Source organism: Mesoplodon mirus, assembly GCF_964341445.2.
Source record: "Mesoplodon mirus genome assembly, chromosome: 6".
Lineage (NCBI taxonomy): Eukaryota > Metazoa > Chordata > Mammalia > Artiodactyla > Ziphiidae > Mesoplodon > Mesoplodon mirus.
The window spans coordinates 116,301,394-116,320,322 of NC_138982.1; the positions used below are offsets into that span (position 1 = coordinate 116,301,394).

Here is an 18,929-nt window from a genome sequence, read left to right on the forward strand (position 1 = left end):
CTACAGCACTGATTTTTGGAGCACCTTTTGACAAGTGGTCACGTTTGAGTTAAACCTTATGCTTGTCACTAGTTTTATTAACATTCTAGTTATAAGAAGGAGGATTTTCTTTTAGAGTTGATTATAATCAGAGTCCAGCCACAAATCCATGCATGGGCTTATAGAATTTTAAAAATTGGTATTTTCTGATATCTGAATAAAAAAGAATTGTCTTAAGGAACACGTGAAGTGAAGAGAGTTTCGGTCTTCAGGTCATAAGGTCTCTATTAAGTGACGGCTTAGCCTTTTAAACTTTCTGAGCCTCAGTTTACTTAGTTTGCTCAAATAATACGCATATTACAAGGGCACAGAAACAATTAAATGACTAATACAGTTTAAAGCACTCTGCAAGTTTTAGAGCTGTACGATGATAAAGCATTGCTACATAAGGGATATACTAAAAATGGGGGCCCATATGTGGACCTCAAATCAGCACTTTCATTAAAAGGTTTAAAGCGGGATGCTCAATATCTATCATTTCAATTTTAAAAATTCCATCTATACTGAAAATTCAAATTTAATTTCCTTTGGTGGGCTTAGCCTTCTAAGTAACTGATCTGGGTTTAATTGAGTTCTGAAATTCCAGTTCGCCAAAGCACTCTTTCAACTCCAGTAGCTGTGATGTTTAAGGGGCAAGGGGCCTGTAATCCTTTTTGTCCTTGAATAAAAACAAAACACTCACACACAAAAAAACTAGAATAATGATTTTGAAATAAGGGATTTATTGCTATTTTCTTTGTAAAACAGCCATTTTCATCATTTTTACCTACCCTCATTATAACAGCAGTCACTTTTAGAAAGTGGCTTTTGTTAAGTATTGTTGCTTCAAGATTAGACTTGTGGGGCAGGCAGATGGTCTTTCCAGTCTAAACATCCTATGTGTTTGGTAATAGAATCCTGCCAACTATTGATAAACCATATCAGCTGACCCCTAATCGAAATACATGGGCTGGGGAATATATTTCTCCCCTCAAACATCAACATGTCTATAACTCAAATACTAACAATGTTATAACTCAAAGAACATACACATTTAGCAAGTTGAAAATATGACATGAAAATGAAATATTTGGTTACAATTTCTTTGGCAACTGATCTGACTTCCAGCCTAAATTTATTTCACTAAAATTTACCTCTGAAATACATACTTATCTCATGTGTAACTACAAATTCATGGGGAATTTGTGATATAATTGGTTTCTTTTTTAAAGTAAAAAGTTAAAATGTATGAAAACAACTGATTTGATCATTCAACAGACAGTTACTGAAAAAGTATTTCATAATGAATGCTTTGTTCTGAAAAAACAGAAATGAAAACATGAACTTTGGACTCTCAGAACTCAAGATCATGAGGGATAGAGATATGAAAACTAGTAATGACAAGTTTTTTGGGATATAGAGATGAATATGACAAGGTCCCTCTCTTGGAAGAACTCCCAGACTAATGATCTGAAATTTTTTTCTAACTTGATTTATTCTTTTAAATTCAGTGACTTTTAAAGTGATTAACTTCATAAACATAATGACTTTGATTCTTACCCAAATAATTTCCACATTTAGAAGCAGCTTAAAAAAGAAACCCCTTCAAAACTCACAACAAAGCAGAGAAGACATTTTCAATTGAGAATGAGGAAAAATCTGTTGTTAAAAATACAACCCTTTCCTTGGCTTTATTTGTTTTGTATCTAGCCAAAGCTACAGAAAGATGGAAGAGCCATGGCAGATGATACCCTTTCTGTGCCACTGGAAAAATGATGAGGTCATTATACTCCCTTCATGGGAGCAGAAGAATAGAAATCATTATATGCAGAAAACAAAATAAGTCTATGTGAAATTAAATCAAAAATAAAATTGGAAACAATGTAATCTTAAATAATCATAATTACTCTTAAAGCATAAATTTAGTTTTATTTTTTGTTAAAGCATTACCCAGTTTTGTACTCACTAAACATTTGACTGGTCTGGTTTAAGAAGTAAAGTGCCCCATCCAGGATCATATGTTTGAATTCCACAGTTAAAAGGTATTTCTTTCAACTAAATATTTGTCTACAGTTTATCTTTAAAGTGAAAAACAATAAAAGCAGGTTTAAAGTAAGGAAATTCTAATCCTATCTTTACCTGTAAATAGACGTTGGATACTGGGAACACTGTTCAACCTGTCTGCATTGGTTTCCTTTTACAAGTCTATAGAACTGGACAAAACAGCCTTAAATGTTAATTTAGTTTCCTCTGTTCAAATAAATAATGCCTCTATATTTCCCCATATAGAAGTAGATAAGTGATAATGCTGTTTCTGATGCCTGAGGATAGAGTTAATCACTTCCTCTTTGATTGAAACCTGTGTTTATAAAATGTGTACATACGGTTATGGCCCTTATCCCTGTGTACCATCATTAAGAATTCCCACGTTTTTCTCAAGCAGATTTGTGTCTCTTTATATAGTGTTTCCCCACATCTAGTACAAAACTGGTCCTCAAAAAATGCTTGTTGAACTATGTTTGCTCAATGGTTTTATTATTAAGAGGACGCTGGAATGATTCTCTTCATTGTGTTTCATATTTCAAACATAATTAATTAAGAACTGATGAAAAATAACTGGTTTTCCTTTTTCAACTTCTTTTGTTAAGGAAATTGATGGAAATGGGTGAAATAGTTAGTTCCCTAAAGAAACTTGGATTCTAAGGGGGGAAAATCCATTTTTTTTAACTTACAGTCATTCTTCTACTACCACAAAAACAACAACAAAACTAATAGTCATAATTATAAATACTTTCTAATTAATATAATTCATTCTAATTAATTATGATTGATATAATTCTAATATTATAATTAAAGTGAAAATTTTCTAGAGATCCATAACTCAAATGACCATTACTTACACAACATACAAGATCTAGCACATATACAGGAGGCTTTAAAAAACTGTGCTCTTTTATCATCCTTATGGATTTTTAGTGGCAAGAGATCTCAGGCATAAATGAGAAGTTGGCAAAACTGTATTAGGCACAGGGAAGAACATTATCTGGCTCTTCACAAAACAGACACACATATACAAGGGCTAATATCCTCTAATATGAGTAATATGGCTATTGTTATGCTATTTCTTGTTTTCATTGCAGTGGCTATCATGCGATGAAAACATTTGTATTTTGAAATAACAGTGGGCCCGTTGACATTTAATAATGCATGGAATTTGGAATTGGATGTTCTTAGCATATATTAAAATATCAATCTACTTCTTAAAACCCATTAATTTTTTTACTACATATGTCAAATTATTAAAATTATACACTTTTCTTTGTACTGCTGGATGGGATTCAGCTAAAAGAATGTAAAGATGATTGATTTATATTTAGAAGAAAACTTCAAATAAAATTTTTTGTGCTTCAAATGACATCATTAAGAAAGTAAAAAAAAAAAACATCCCACAGACTGGGAGAAAATAGTTACAAATCATATAATCTGATAAACGATTTGTATCCAATATGTAAAGAACATTATAGAACTATACTAAGGAGACAAACAACTCAATTTAAAAATGGGCAAAGAATTTGAACAGACATTTCTCTAAAGAAGATATACAAATGCTCAATAAGCACATAAAAGATTCAAAACACTAGTCATTAAAGAAATGTAAATTAAAATCACAGTGATATACCACCCATACCCACTAGAACAGCTATAATCAAAAGGACAGGATAAGATGCAAGAGAAACTGGCAAGGATGTGGAAGAAACTAGAACCTTCAAATATTGCTTGTGGGAGCATAAAATTGTGTAACCACTTTGGGAAACATTTTGGCAGTTCATCCAAATGTTAAGCAGGGAGTTTAATTCAACAATTCCTAAGTCTATGCAAGAAAAATGAAAATATATGTCGATGTGTACACAAGTGTTCATGGCACCATCATTCATAATGGCCAAAAGTGGAAACAACTCAAATGTGAATCAGCTGATAAATGGATAAACAGATGTATGTGATACATCTATACAACGGAATTCTACTTTATAATAAAAAGGAACAAAGTACTAATACATGCTACAACATGGATGAACCTCAAAAACATCATGCTGAGTGAAAGAAGCCCGATACAAAAGATTGTATATTGTATAATTTCATTCACATGGAAGAAATAGGCAAAGTTATATAGACAGAGAACAGACTAGTGGCTGCAAAGGGCTAAAGTCAGGGGAATGGAGGAGTGACTGCTAATAGGCGGAGGGTTTCACTTTGGGATGATGAAATGTTCTAAAATCAGATTCTGGTGATGACTGCACAACTCTGCAAAGATACCAAACAATACTGAGTTTCACACTTTAATTCTGGTATGTTAATTATATCTCAGTAAGGCCATTTAAAAAGTCAGGAGACAGATCATATTGTTTATATTGCGATCTAGTTTTACTCTAGTCACACTTTTATCTATTGAATTTTTTTTCTTCTTTGTCTTTGATTACACCTTGACTTGAAATGGTGAGTGTTTTTGCTACTTTTTTTTTTTTTTTGGTTTGTTTGTTTGCTTTTTTCTGTTTTGGTTTGTTTTCTTAAAGGAGTAAAAGAGACTATCATTAGGATAGTCTTTAAAAACTTACCGTCCATGTGACTTGAACAGTGGTGGGAGTCAATACAACTGGAGTATGAAGATGGACAAGGACGTCACCGAGTTCTTTCTGGACTTGTCTATGGTCCACTCCCTGTGCTGGTGGGCTGATATCTATAGGGATAACCATTCCCAATTTTTAAAAATTAACAGTGGAATTCTAATATACATTATATTAGCCAATATTATGCCATTAGAAATAATTACAGGGGAAAAATTAAGAACTCTTTGGGACAAACAACGTTAAAGCATATTTATATATGTACCACTATTTTAGAACATAATTTGAGAACTGATATTTATCTCCACTAAAATAATATTAATAAAAGTGTATGCAACCCCTTAACCCCACTCAGTACACCACTGTGAAAGATCTATTATTTTCTTATTAAAGGATGAAGTATGTGCTGCAAGACTTCTTTAGAAACATCAGTTTTACACAGTTTTACAACATGTTGCCATGTTGAAGGACTTTTCCAAGTCGTTAATGGGGCCAGGTCTGAAAATTGCTGTTGAGGAATTTGTTCAATCCCTTTCCCCAGTTAGTAGGTTGTGTGTTCCTATTCCCTGATCTATTTCAGTCTGGGAGTGTGGAAGAGAAAGTAATCAGGGGGACTGGGAGTGAATTATGTTACTAAAAGTAAACAAAATGAGGGAAAGAAGAGGAAGAACCTTCCCAAATTCACAAAAATAATTTTGACTGACCAATTTTAAATGCTGATAAAATGTCCTATGTAATAAATTCTGAACAGTACTCCAATATCTGACAAAAAATCATGCTGCTATTTTTTCGAAGTGATGGGGGGGTAGGAGGGAGAAAGAATTACAATGTGTAAAATGATATACTCTCAGCCATAAACTGTTCTGACCCCTTATTCACCATTTGCCTAAATACTACTCTATTTCCCATACAATGGTTTACATCCTATGTGTCCATTAAGAAAAAAGATAAATTATAGATGTCCAAGTCCATCAAATTGATATCAAACACTGAATTTCACACATACTCAAATCAGCTTCTTTAACTGGTGCACTGCAATGTTACGTTGAATTTTTTTCTTCAATCACCTTATTTAAGGAACAAAGTCCAATTTAAAATGATTTATTTTCTTAATCTTGTTTTCTCCTATTTTCTCAGGCCACAATGCAACACTCTTGCAAAAATATTTTTAAGTGCATATCTCAGCCATAACTTAAATTGGGTGCACTAACTTAAGTTGGAACATAAATAATTGGGGACTACATTTTGGTAATTTTTTTCCAGTTCCACTTTTTTTCATCCTTAGCATAAACAACACAGTGAGTTTTACTTGATTTAGAAATTATATATATATATATATATATATATATATATATATATATATATATATATATGTATTTGTGTGTTTATATTATTAATATCAGGTGAATACTATTAATCTTTGCTGACATATCTATGATCTACTGTGATATTGATGGTACAAGTACCTGCTGCCTTCCTGAAATAAGAAATTGCTAAATTCTACAGTATTTAATATCTTTGAAAAATAAGAGCTCACACAGCCAAGTGTTCTTTGCAAAGAAGTGCTTTGCAGAATGTAAAGCTGCTGAAAGTGTGGTGTCAAAAATGATCCTGGGCTTCCCTGGTGGCTCAGTGGTTGAGAGTCCGCCTGCTGATGCAAGGGACACGGGTTTGTGCCACGGTCCGGGAAGGTCCCACATGCTGCAGAGCAGCTGGGCCCGTGAGCCATGGCTGCTGAGCCTGCGCGTCCGGAGCCTGTGCTCCACAACGGGACAGGCCGCAACAGTGAGAGGCCCGCGTACCGCAAAAAAAAAAAAAAAAAGATCTGGGTACTACAATTTCTTGACTTAAAACCATACACTTCTTCATTTTCAAGTTCAAATATTTAATTTACTCATTAAATTCAGACACACTAAAAGCAACTGGATCCAGGCAAGGTAAAATAGAAACAGTTTCAGGTCGTCAAATTCCTTGTTGCACTTTTTCCTTCTCTTGAGACAGGTTCTTTACCTACAGGCCCTTTTTCATTATGGGAAATTAATCACATTACTGCTTAGAGAACAATAGCAAAGTGGCATCCCCTCCTCCCTTGACTGTCATCATGTCAGCAACGTTGCAAAATCACGTGGTGACTTTATTTGACTTGATTCCTTTAAGGTGCCCTTCTCCGTTATAATAGCATGCTAGTTACTATCACCGAACTACACTGTAATTATAATAATATTTTATGGCTGTATGGTGCTTTTCATAGCATAAAAATACTACTTTGAATTATAAATATCTTGTTCAAAGCCTTTTACAAATAAGAAATAATTAACCCTTTCTCAAGAACCCTGTGGGAAGTAAGCTGTAACAAATAATAAAGCCACCGTTTCTATTTTATTAATTCTCTTCACCTACTAGTAAGAGGGAAAATTATAATTCAACATCACATATTAACCCCTAGACTGCAGTAACTTCTCAGTTTGAAGAGGCAGGCTATGAAAGATGTGATGAGAAATCTCCCATTTTGATCTTATAATATTCTGGGTGGGTTTTTTTTTTTTTTTTAGTCAAAAGCATTGCATACCTCGGGAAGAAAGCTTGGTTTACTGCTTCCTGGAACAAATTGTTCCTTTAAACATGTGGTTTAATAAAATACACTGTAATGATGCTTGTCAAACTTAAGCATGAACATTCCTGGGGGGCACTTTAACAGGCTGCCAGGCTCCATCCCCAGAGCTTCTGAGTCAGGGCCTGAGAATCTGCATCTCTTATGTGGCCCCAGATGATGCAGATGCTGCTTCTGTGGGAACCACACCTTGAGACCCACTGCACTATCAAAACACAATTCCTGAACTAGAGGAAGTAATTTTGATATCCCTAACAGGGCGTTTTATCCATTAAAGATCACTTTTTGCTATTGTACAATTAATTTCAAAGAAGGAGAAACATTTTTCCTTCTTTTGAAATATAGTAAAGCCCTACAGTTAAGCACCAATTTAACTTACTATGTAGTTGTACCAAATTATTCTGTTTCTTTTTTACCAAATAGACCCTGACAGCTCCAGAAAGAGGACACTCACCAACATGAACAACAAGTTTTCTTCTCTTTCACTGGATCAGGTCTAGTGAAACATTATAATAAGCAATGCAGTCACATTTATCTTTGGTCCTGCAACCCCTTTGTCCTTAAAGATCTGTTTAATGCCTCCTTCTAGAAACAGTCATGTTTGCAGCTATTGAAATTACCTTGTGTGCGCACAGGATCTGACATAGCACTTGGGTCACTGAGACCTTGTGGGTTGATTGCTCTCACCATGAATAAATAGATTGTATTGGGCCGCAGTCCTCTCACTGTATAGAGGGTGGTCTTTACGTGGTTTGCCACTGTCTGCCAGCTATTGCTCACTGATTGGCTGAAACATGAACAGAAATTTCATTTAAACAGCAGTCATAAGGGTGTTGGAAATGGAGTTGGGTATCAATGACAAAGGTTAATGGCTGAAAATTAAACACACACACACACAACGCTTGAAGTGTTCAGCCCAATAAATGAAACATTTGGATGATTTCAGTTTATTCAACAACAAAGCCGAGCCCACCTAACGGAAGTGCCATGCACAACAAAATTAAACTCAGCCCAGGAGATGTGATAGCCCTTTGCTAAAGCACAGCAGCCACTAAATGAATACCTGTAAAAGGAACAGAGGCCAAGATCACAACATCAAGTTTATACAATAAATATGGTCCTCGTAAATGTATGTATATATACCTTGAAAAGAATTAACCTGTAGAAAGAATAAATGGACTACAGAGTAAATTATGCCAATACATTTTCCTGTTACAAGGTGTGTTTTCTTTTGCATCAATTCCACATGCAATATTATAATAGAGCCTTCTAAAACTACATATCTGTAAAAGAAGAAAGGAAGCATGTAATGAATATTTTCCCTGGGTCACATTTTTAATAAAATTGTACATTACACAATATTGTGATTTATCACTTCCAAATGGTGAAATATCTCTGAATCTGTATGTGTGGACCCTTTAACAGTCATCTACTGATGGGATGCCCTTTTATAGCACTTTGTCTAAGGTCAAATGCTGCTTTTGTTTAGAATGAGGAGGAAATGTGATTTTCAGGGCTGTCTGTTTATTTTTTAGAAGTCTTTTTACATCAAAGCATGAAACTTATAGAAAAACACTGTTTTGAAATTTGAAAACTATATATCGACCCTTAACTTTAATAGGTTAGGGAAACCTAAAATGAAAGTGATGATTTGTCCTAGTGCTTAAAAAGGAGAGAGGCTATCACTATACTTATAATGGCAAACAGAAGCACATTGAAACTAAATATGAAGCCAGATTTTCCCATTAGTACAACTATTTTTTTCAAATTCTCATAAAAAAATTTTATACTAGTATTTGCTAATTTATAGTCTATTTCCTTGAATTGACGGCAATTATTTCAAATAACAGTTTGACATACCTTTTCCTTTCAGCAATCAGAAGTGCATGTACTCAATCTCTTAATCGTAGCTTTTAATATTCTCTTAGGCATAGCCAATACACTTATTCAAATATATAGCATAAAACACTGGAATTATTTTAAATTCTGCTCTAATTATTAGGAAGTAAAATTCCAAGCTTCCATGCCTCAATAACAGTTGCATAACTTAAAAAGTGCCTGTGCCTAATTAAATTATTTTCTGCTTAGTTCTAAAGCCAAAATTCACATCTGATAAATCCCTACAATGGTCAAGAGCTAAATGATTATGTCATAACTAGATCCCTATAGATGTAGGCATGGATAATGTATATTTAATCGTATAATTAAGGTATGAATGAAAAATAAAACTAAAGTCTATTCTTGAATAAAGTCAGATATAAAAGATAAATTCTTAAAATGCACTGCTTAAGCATGTCCTTAGAATAAAACAGCAGGATAGCTCACTTGAGATTTTAGGATATAGGAGCTAAAGCAAAAACCCAGTGGAGAAAAAAGGAACAGTCTCATACCTGAAAGCCTCAATGATATATGCACTTGCTGGTAGGGTTCCAGGGGTACCTGGTTGCCAGGACAAGGTGACACTGTTCTTAGTAACATCAGTGACCTGTGGTTTGGATGGTGGTCCAGGCAGGTCATTAAAATCATAATTTTTACTGATTGTTGCTCCAGACTCTAGAGAGGACAAATAGAAAAAGCTTCATTTCTGATTGCATAAGCTGACACAGATGCTTAAAAGGAAAACAATCTATTAAAGAATTTGAATAGACAGTGAGCAATTCATCTTCATGAATCAAAAGTATATAAGTGAATATTTGATTTTTCCTACATATTAGTAAATATTTACTTTCACACATGATCATTAGATTTATTTGTTCTTTAGACAGAGAAAATGAAATAACAAGATTATGAAGGACAAATGTATCATATTTCATATGTGCAATGCTATGTACCAAGAGGTATAGAAATGAAAAGTGGCATAAAGCTTAGTTTTTACATTCAATAAATTTAAAAAATTGATCTCTCTTTAACTTGTTATTTGATAATGAGCTAATCACTGAAACTGGCTCAAGATTTCTTCCGTTAAAATAGTTCACAAAGAACCCACCTGTCACATCCAGCACAGCACTCCAGGAAGTCTCCCCACTTGAACTTGTAGCCACACAAGTATAAGTGCCAGTATCAGAAATCTAGTGGGCATAGAAGGGAGAGAATAAAATTGTTTTAATTGATTTGTAGAATAATTACTCAATCTCAACAAGGCAATATTTGACTGCGAAAATGTGATATATCATTTGGCTGTCCAAATTATACATTAGAGTCAATCATATGCACACATAAAATAGTAAAATAAGCACATGTATTTTATTCATAATGGTGATTCACAGATTCTTATTATATTTCTACAACTAAATGCTATTTGTCTGTAAACTTTAGTTGTCTTTCTATTTGCCTCCACAGCAATCCCCTTATCTTTTAATTCCAGTTTATGTTGGTGCTTCACTGTGTCAGAGTTAGATATGGATAACTCAGGACAGAATTTTTCAGCATCCTATAAACATTCAGAGATCAGTAATGCAAAGCTGTCCTCTTTGTCTTCAATAAACTGTATTTCACAGAATAAAATATACCCAGGAGTAAATAAGCACTAAGATAATAGGGGGGCAGACCTACTTCTTTTTTTTAAAGACATGGAGAAAAGTGAAGAAGAATTTTTTTTTAAAAGGAAAACTAAATCTTTCCTTTTAAAGAGTGCAGTACTCACTTTTATTAAAATTGTAGCAGTGTAACAGTGAATAAAGTAAAGTTGTGTCATTAAAAACAAGCAAACGATACCCATGGAATCATTGCAATAGAGAGCTGAAAGGGTCACAGAAATCACCTAATCCATAACACTTTTTAAAGCATACTAAAAACTGTCTTTCACTGATTACATAAAATGTTTTTGTTATTCATTGAAGAGCAGCAGAAGACTTTGAGGAATAGTTGACAATATAATCAAGAGTTCCCTTTTGTAAATGTTAAAAAGCAGAAGATTCCGTGATTATACCTTGACAAAAACTTCAAGATCCGTAATATGTAAATCAAAAATCCTCCCTGTGGTTGAGCTCCATGGGTTTAAATTGCAAACAACATTCATTCACGTTAGTTTAGGGGTGAAGGAAAAGCGAGACTGGGAAGAGAAACTGATGACCAAACAGAATAAGGCAAAGCAGAAGATGTAGAATTAAAATTCCATGATGAGTGTGAGTCTAATTGTTGATAAAATATGGGAGTTCATGGAATATAATATCTGTTGGGTTCAAAATGCAAGTGTATTGATGACTCAACCTTCCACAACTGATTCTCAGGTAAATCATTAGTGCCTGGATGTTACTGCGGTTCCACAATTTTAATTGATTTTAAATGGCATTATGTATTTTAACTTAAGTTTCAAATTACTCTGTCACGTCATTCTTTGCCATATTATCTCTGTACAATTGTCTTCTATTATACCAAGGGAAGATGGGGGATAGCCATTGTAGAAAGAGCCATTTTTTCAAATGTGGCTGTGCACGCATTATAGTCATTAGAAACCTTTGCTTTTAAGAAGCATCACTCACAAACTAAATATAATGAGCCAAGGTTGGATTTTAATGGGATGTTCATTTGAATATAGTCTGTGAAAGAGTAAAACATTTGCATTTTATTATAGCAGTTGAACTAAAATGTAGCAGTTGTTATTATGTGCAAATGCTAAAAGAAGAATACTAGGTAATGCTTCTTAACTGCATCTCCTTGTCATTGTGTGGAGACACAAGTCTGACATTAGCTGTGGTAGGTAGGTTTTAATGATTATTGGAATGTTCTCTTTCTCAAAAGAAACGGATTCAGCTACCAATTACTGGACCATGAGAACAGTGTTCATCACATTATTTTTCCCCCCTTGCATTAAATACTGGAAAAGAAAGTAAGACGTAAAGGAATATGATCTACAGAAACCCTCTCTTGACTATATCAGTGAAGTAGTGTAAAACATTTTATTTCTGTTAAAGACGGTCATCTTACAGAAAAAATAACAATGTTTTTTCATTGTGGAGCTTATCAAAAGTGATATGAAAACCCTAAATATCATTGCTAAAGCTCACTCTTGTATCACCATCATCATCACCATATTCATTTTTATTCCTTTAACTTTAAATAATGTCTTCTCTGGTCATGAGTGTTTCATATCGTTTCTGTCCTTCTCTTTTCATCCTTAATCAGTGCTTTGAAAAAGACTAATGTGCTGGCAAACTCTCTCACCGACTTTTCTCCTTGTGTAGCTGGCTGCAGACAAGCTCCCAGGAGTATGCATCTCAGAAAGACTACTCAGAAGCCTGAGAGAGGGGCTCAAACTTTGTTTGACATCATCAAGCACCCACCTTTAATTGCTACTTTTAAACACTATTGGGGGTCTCGACTGTTCAAGCACACCCTTTAATTCAGCAGTACATTGGAAATGCATTAACCTCCATGGCCCAAGAAGTCTGCCTTTAGCTCAAAGAGAGAGGTTAAATTGTTTACTCAAGGAGAGCTGGCATTAATTTTTTAATAACTCCCATTTTGTCCAAAGAAGGTTTACAATTAATTTACAATAAATAAAAAGACAGGCTAAAAACCTGTATTAATTTATTTTTCTTTAAATTGAATTTGATAGCATTTTGTCTACTTAGAGCAATAATTAATGCCTATCTCAAAATTAAAATAAAAAATATATATACAGGGCCTCCCTGGTGGCGCAGTGGTTGAGAGTCCGCCTGCCGATGCAGGGGATACGGGTTCGTGCCCCGGTCTGGGAGGATCCCATATGCCGCGGAGCGGCTGGGCCCGTGAGCCATGGCCGCTGAGCCTGCGCATCCGGAGCCTGTGCTCCGCAACGGGAGAGGCCACAACAGTGAGAGGCCCGCGTACGAGAAAAAAAAAAAAAAAAAAAAAATATATATATATATATATATATACATTCATTATAGTAACAAAAGATTTGTGTTTGTGTATGCATGTGCACACTACAAAAAAAGTCATTCTTCCTTTTTGTTATGTGTCCGTATTTTATACATCTGATAAACATGTGATTATAAATAATTTACATTGTAAGAAAAAAACACTCCCCGTTGTGATCATTTGAAAATACGCATAATAAAAATATTTTATCTTCCTCCTCAGGCTTCTGAATGGGAAAGTTCAACATCTTTTCGTTTGTTTTTTAATCACCTTGGTTCCCAATTTATACCTAGATACCAGATGCTACTAATTGTTCTTCCACTGAATCATTTTCAGTCAATTTTTCCTCATGTACTATTACATCAACCACCCTAATTCTGGCCCTCATTCCCAATCTTGTGACTATTCTGACATACTCTTGAGCTTTAGCATAGTGCTTGCTACATGGAGGGGAGGCTTTCTATATTTGGTTGAATGAATTGACTATACTTGTGGAGGGCAGGTGGCCCCCATGATAACATCCTTCTGGTATTCACACCTGGTGTAATCTCTCACCTTGAGTGTGTGTAGGACCTGTTGACTTACTTCTGGCCAATAAAATATGTCATGGAGGTGACAAGATGTCACATTTGTGATTATGTTATATAGGATTGTAATCCTGTCCTGCTAAAAGACTCTCTTCCTTGTTGACTTTGAGGAAGCAAGCAATAATATTGGGAATATCCACATGGCAAGGAACCATAGGCAGCCTTCAGTCAATAGCAAGCAAGAAGCTGAGGTCACCAGTCTGATAGCCATTAAGAACTGAATGCTGCTAACAACTATGTTGTTTGGAAGCAAACTGATCCCCAGTCAATTTTCAGATGAGACTACAACCCTGACTGTAGCTTTGTGAGACCCTAGGGCAGAAGACCCAGCTAAGTCATGCCCAGGCTCCCAAAGAAGATATGAGATAATAAACGTGTCGTTTTGAGCCTAACAACACAAGTGTTGTGAAGTGTTTGCTAATACTGTTACACAGCAGTAGATAGCTAATATAATATTCAGAAGTAAACATTTATTTTGAGCTGCTCCTGAAGCAAGTCTAACTTGGTAAGTTGGAAGGAATGGTCATTTTCTATCATGTCATCTTCTGTTAAAAGACCAGCAATGGCTTGTTCTTGTGCACAGATTTAAATCTAAACTGCACAGCAACTTTACCTAAAATGTAAGATATTTTTACCAACTAGCCAAACCTGCTTCCTATGCAGTCATCGGTCTCATCTCTTTATTACTTTCCACATAACTGTTTGGCTGAGCCAATTTATCCACGTTTCATTATGAACTTCCCTTGTTCATGAGAGTAAATCAGAAGGATTTCTCCTTTTCAATTATTTTAAATGTACTATTACTATCATTAACTTTATGTGTTTAACCTTTTTAGTTTCATTGGTTACATACATATAGGATAGAATGAAGGAATAAAAAGTTTCTAGGCCTGTTATGAACTTATAATTAACTTAAGGACAATGAACTTCCCTCTAATTTCAATTTGCCATTTGTAAAATAAGAAATAACAGGGTCTATAATAAAATGTATAGCAATTATGCAGGGATGTAAGATTTTAATTTCACAACACAGTTTTTCCCTAGGGAAGTACATACTTCTGTTGAGATGAAGATCCAAATACAAATTCCAACATTACTTACGCGTAAATTCTTAATCTGCAAGGTTCCTTGTTCTTGTATAGTTGCTCTTGGATCTCTACCCAGAAAAGTAAATCCCTCCTTTAGCCAGCTAATTACAGGAAGAGGGTCACCAGTAGCTTTACATTTCAGTAATGCTGTACCATCTACTGCTAGCGTTTGGTTGGCTGGGCCTTGTAGTATTATAGGTGGAGGTCTATCTGTCAAAACTAAAGGACAAAGATATTTTTCAGGATATTTTAATTTCATGAAACTTGGTAGTCTTTATATCATCAGTAGTCTTATATCAAAAGTAAGATTAAAGCCCCAAAGTCATACATATTACTTATAATTTTTTCTGTAATATTCTACATCCATTATATATCTATCATCTATAATTACTATACATACACCTGTACATATTTTACTGAAGCCATACTATATTTATAACTTACTCTGAGTTACCTATAATTAAGATGATAATAAGATAAATTCTGACATCTTAGAAAGGTTTAATCATATTAAAATTAAAATTAAAATTAAAATGTTGAGAGCTTATGGTAATCATTTGCAAAATGGCCATTTTGTCTCTCATATGCATGTTTAAGAAAGCCTGTGGAATATCACATGAGTACAATCAATTTTCACTTTTTCTTTTATTATAAATATATGAGTAATACATAATTTTACCTTCATAGCACCAGTTGCCAGCTTTATTTATATAGACTATAATATTTTGATGATGTTAAAATATTAGACTATAAATGATTTATTTCTAAAATTGTGATATTGGGCTCTAGATTATAGTAATATAATGTGGATGATATAATTTAATTAGTCTATACATTTAAGCAAAAAAATCTAAAGACCATATTTATGACATGACAAAAATAGCGTTTTCATGAAAATTTGTGTTTACATATCCATTTTTGTGATCAGTTGAGTAAATTTTCCATAATTTCATAAACTTAATTCACTGTTTTTTAAATTGAATATTGATTTGTAGCAGTACCATCAGTGCCTTTAGAAGTATTATATAATGATTTAGGAAGTGTATCAGAAGGTATAGTAATATTTAAATGGCTAATGAAAATATGGAATCAATTGGAGGCAGGCTTTCATCTACAATTCATTAGAAGACCATCTCATAATGAAACTGATATATTCAAGTCCAAGAAAGGATTTCTTAAGAGAAAGTTTTATAAACTTCACATAGGTTTTGGTTAATTATCCAAATATGCTCTTTATTATGTATAATAATATATAATAATAACAAATATAATATTTAAATATATATATATAAGTTCCACAAAAAGAAAAAGATGGTGAATCTGAATTATTGCTAAGCAACTGTGAAGAGTGCTTTTTCTCAAGGTCATCTTGGATTACTATGTACATAATCAAAAAAAAGTCATTTTGCTTATTAATGCTCTAATATCCTCTGTCTACTAGCTTTTACAAATACCCGTTTATATGTTTATATATTTCTCAATCTATGTGTATTTTTATTTGTAGAGCTCACAGTTTGGGGGAAAGACATTAAATCAAACAGCCCTTTTAGAGGCTACCATGAGAAAGCCAACTGATCTTGATTTAAATAGAGGTCCCCTGCATGTGAAGATAGAGTGGACTTCCAATCAACCTAAACCTGTTATATTAAAATATGTATTAAAATGTGTGTATATGTAGAAAACCTTATAAAAACCTAAGGAAAACAAGATTCTCTGTGTATTCTTTGTAAATAAAAATTAGATCCATTTAGTTCACTGCTTTTCTTGATCAAATTCTTCATTTTAGAAGTAAATTAAATAATCTTCAGAGAACGTGAAAGCACAATATTATACCAATTCTGACATATCTGGCAATAATTGTGCAAATAGATATTCAAGTTGGATGCTGTGTGGAATTTATTTTCTCTCTGAGTCAAAAATGGAAGGCCAATTCACCAAACGTTATGAATAATTTTAAAATTCAGTAAGAAAAATGGGTCTGCATTACCAGAGAAGAAACTATTTATTAAATTTTATATAATGTTACTTCTTTGTTTCAAATTAAATATCTATATAGAATTCTGGTAACTTCTTATAACCTGCTCTTACTGTCATATCCCTGAAATCATTATATATGGTCAAAGGACATACAATTAGTTTCTTTTTTCTCTTTTTTACTGTCCAAATGAGTAGCTCATTGTCTTTTAAATGAATTTGATCAAAAAAGTAACTGAAAATCTCCTGGCCAGAAAGAACTTTCAATTTCAAGGATGTTATGGGTGAAAGATGACCACAAGTTTCCATGACACTAAGGTCAGGGGTTAAATGAACATTTAGGGTTTCCAGTGATCTGTGAACAATTCCATGGTTTTCTCTAACTATGCATTGTGAATCCTCAATAAACCATTCATGTAAGATCATGATGTGACATCTATTGTACATTTCTTCTCTCCAGTCCTTTTAGATTCTATTGGCTCTACTCAGAATTCTCATTACAATTTTCAAATTTTCTAAGAGAAGAAAAGAAATGAAGAACAGTGTTAATGAAATAATAAGAAGGTCTTTTAAAGGGATGTTTTGAAATTCAAGTGTATGAAAGATCTTAGCTCTACCTATAATAAGTAAAATTATCACTCAACAGCAGCTTTCATCACCATTAACAATCTCATCTCATGTGAACACATGAGTTAAAAATATTTCCAAAAAGGAGTCTAAGTACAAAAATGTAACAACAGAAACATCACTATAGATGTTTTGCTTGTTTTTCTGAACATGACATATGTTTTCATTCTACATTGGAATTTCATTTGGCTCTAAACTGCCCTGGATCATACCAAGCAACATGTTCAAAAGGGGATGACTTGCATATTATTAAACTGTTAACCAGTCTGAAAAATTCAAAACTATGAATAAAAGCTGAAGTCATCAGCCAATGTGGCAAGTTAATATTTAGAGACCGTTATTTATAATAAAGTGTGTGTGTGTGTGTGTGTGTGTGTGTGTGTGTGTTTAGGTCTTGAAGTTAGATTTTACTGTCAAAATCAATAACTCTATAACCTCCATTCAACGTTCTTGCAAAAGGATCTTGACTTTGTGAATGCTTACGAAAGTAAAAATCATTGTAGCAACTAATATTCAAGCCACTTGTAACCAAACGTTCAGAGACATCTCAGTCATCAGATTTAAATGTCCTTATCACTCTTTTCAGTTTGACCACAGAACCAAAGCTAGAATTACTACTGGTCTGAGAGATTATATCAACAACAAACATAATTTCTCAAAACAAGTTTTCCTTTTCATTATATCAGGCACAGTTTTGAATATCCACCTGTTTCATGAACCACATCAGTCATATCAACTGGCTCTTCTAAATCATCAACTTTGTTTTCTACAAATATGGTCTGCCTTCTTCATAACACTTTCTTCATTTAGAAACACTTAAAAGTCTGTCTTTTGTAAAATACCATAAGTTCTTAAGCATTATATTTGGAATCTTTCATAGTAGTATAGAATAAAACTTAGGTTTTGGCCAGAATACCTTATTTTCCAAGTATATGTTTCTAGACATTTTTTTCTAGTAGAAGAAAACATAGGACCTTAAAAAAGATTAATAATTATATTTTATTTCTTTTAAAGAAATATGGAGGTTTGAAGGATCGACGATCTTGTCCATGTAAAGGAAGAATTTCTTGGCACCATTACCCTTGAACCTGACTTCTTCCAGTTCCATAGCAGTAAATCTCTGCTGCATCAGCAGGTATGGCCATTAACGGCTCAATATCCCCTCAGCTAATGTTTGTCTGTTCTATTTATTCCCATTCCTGACATGGCGCTGAATCAGGCAATACCATGGGCTGACATTAAAAAATACTGCCTTTCTATTAATTTTAAATGACCTTTTAATCTACATGTAAATTTGAATTGCATGGAAGCTCAGCAGAGAAAGAAGAGAATCAGAGAGGTCACAGCCCAAAGCTCTTTTATCGCAGAACCCAGAGTGGGAGGGTGTGGGTGTGGGGAGAATCAGAAACCCCACAAATCTAAGAGGGCAAGAGAGATTCTTTAAATTTAAGATATCAAAGAATATGGCTTAAATTAATGCTCAGAGGTTCACAAATATCTAAAACTCCAGACGTGTCAATTGTGACAAAAAAGCTCTTGGGAAAAAAAAATCAGACATGAA

At 33.8% G+C, this 18,929-nt stretch overlaps 1 protein-coding gene across 1 annotated transcript in view; it reads right to left on the reverse strand.

The window, feature by feature from the left end:
* The window catches only part of ROBO2 (roundabout guidance receptor 2), a gene marked incomplete at its 3' end in the record, with an annotated part of 582,226 nt that overhangs the window by 73,535 nt on the left and 489,762 nt on the right, over positions 1-18,929 (reverse strand). The window contains exons 10-14 of the mRNA XM_082624487.1: positions 14,781-14,986; positions 10,238-10,319; positions 9,642-9,804; positions 7,872-8,038; positions 4,632-4,753 (exon numbers count right to left, since the gene is read on the reverse strand). Coding sequence (XP_082480613.1) covers positions 4,632-4,753; positions 7,872-8,038; positions 9,642-9,804; positions 10,238-10,319; positions 14,781-14,986 — 740 coding nt within the window. The remainder of the gene's footprint in view (positions 1-4,631; positions 4,754-7,871; positions 8,039-9,641; positions 9,805-10,237; positions 10,320-14,780; positions 14,987-18,929) is intronic.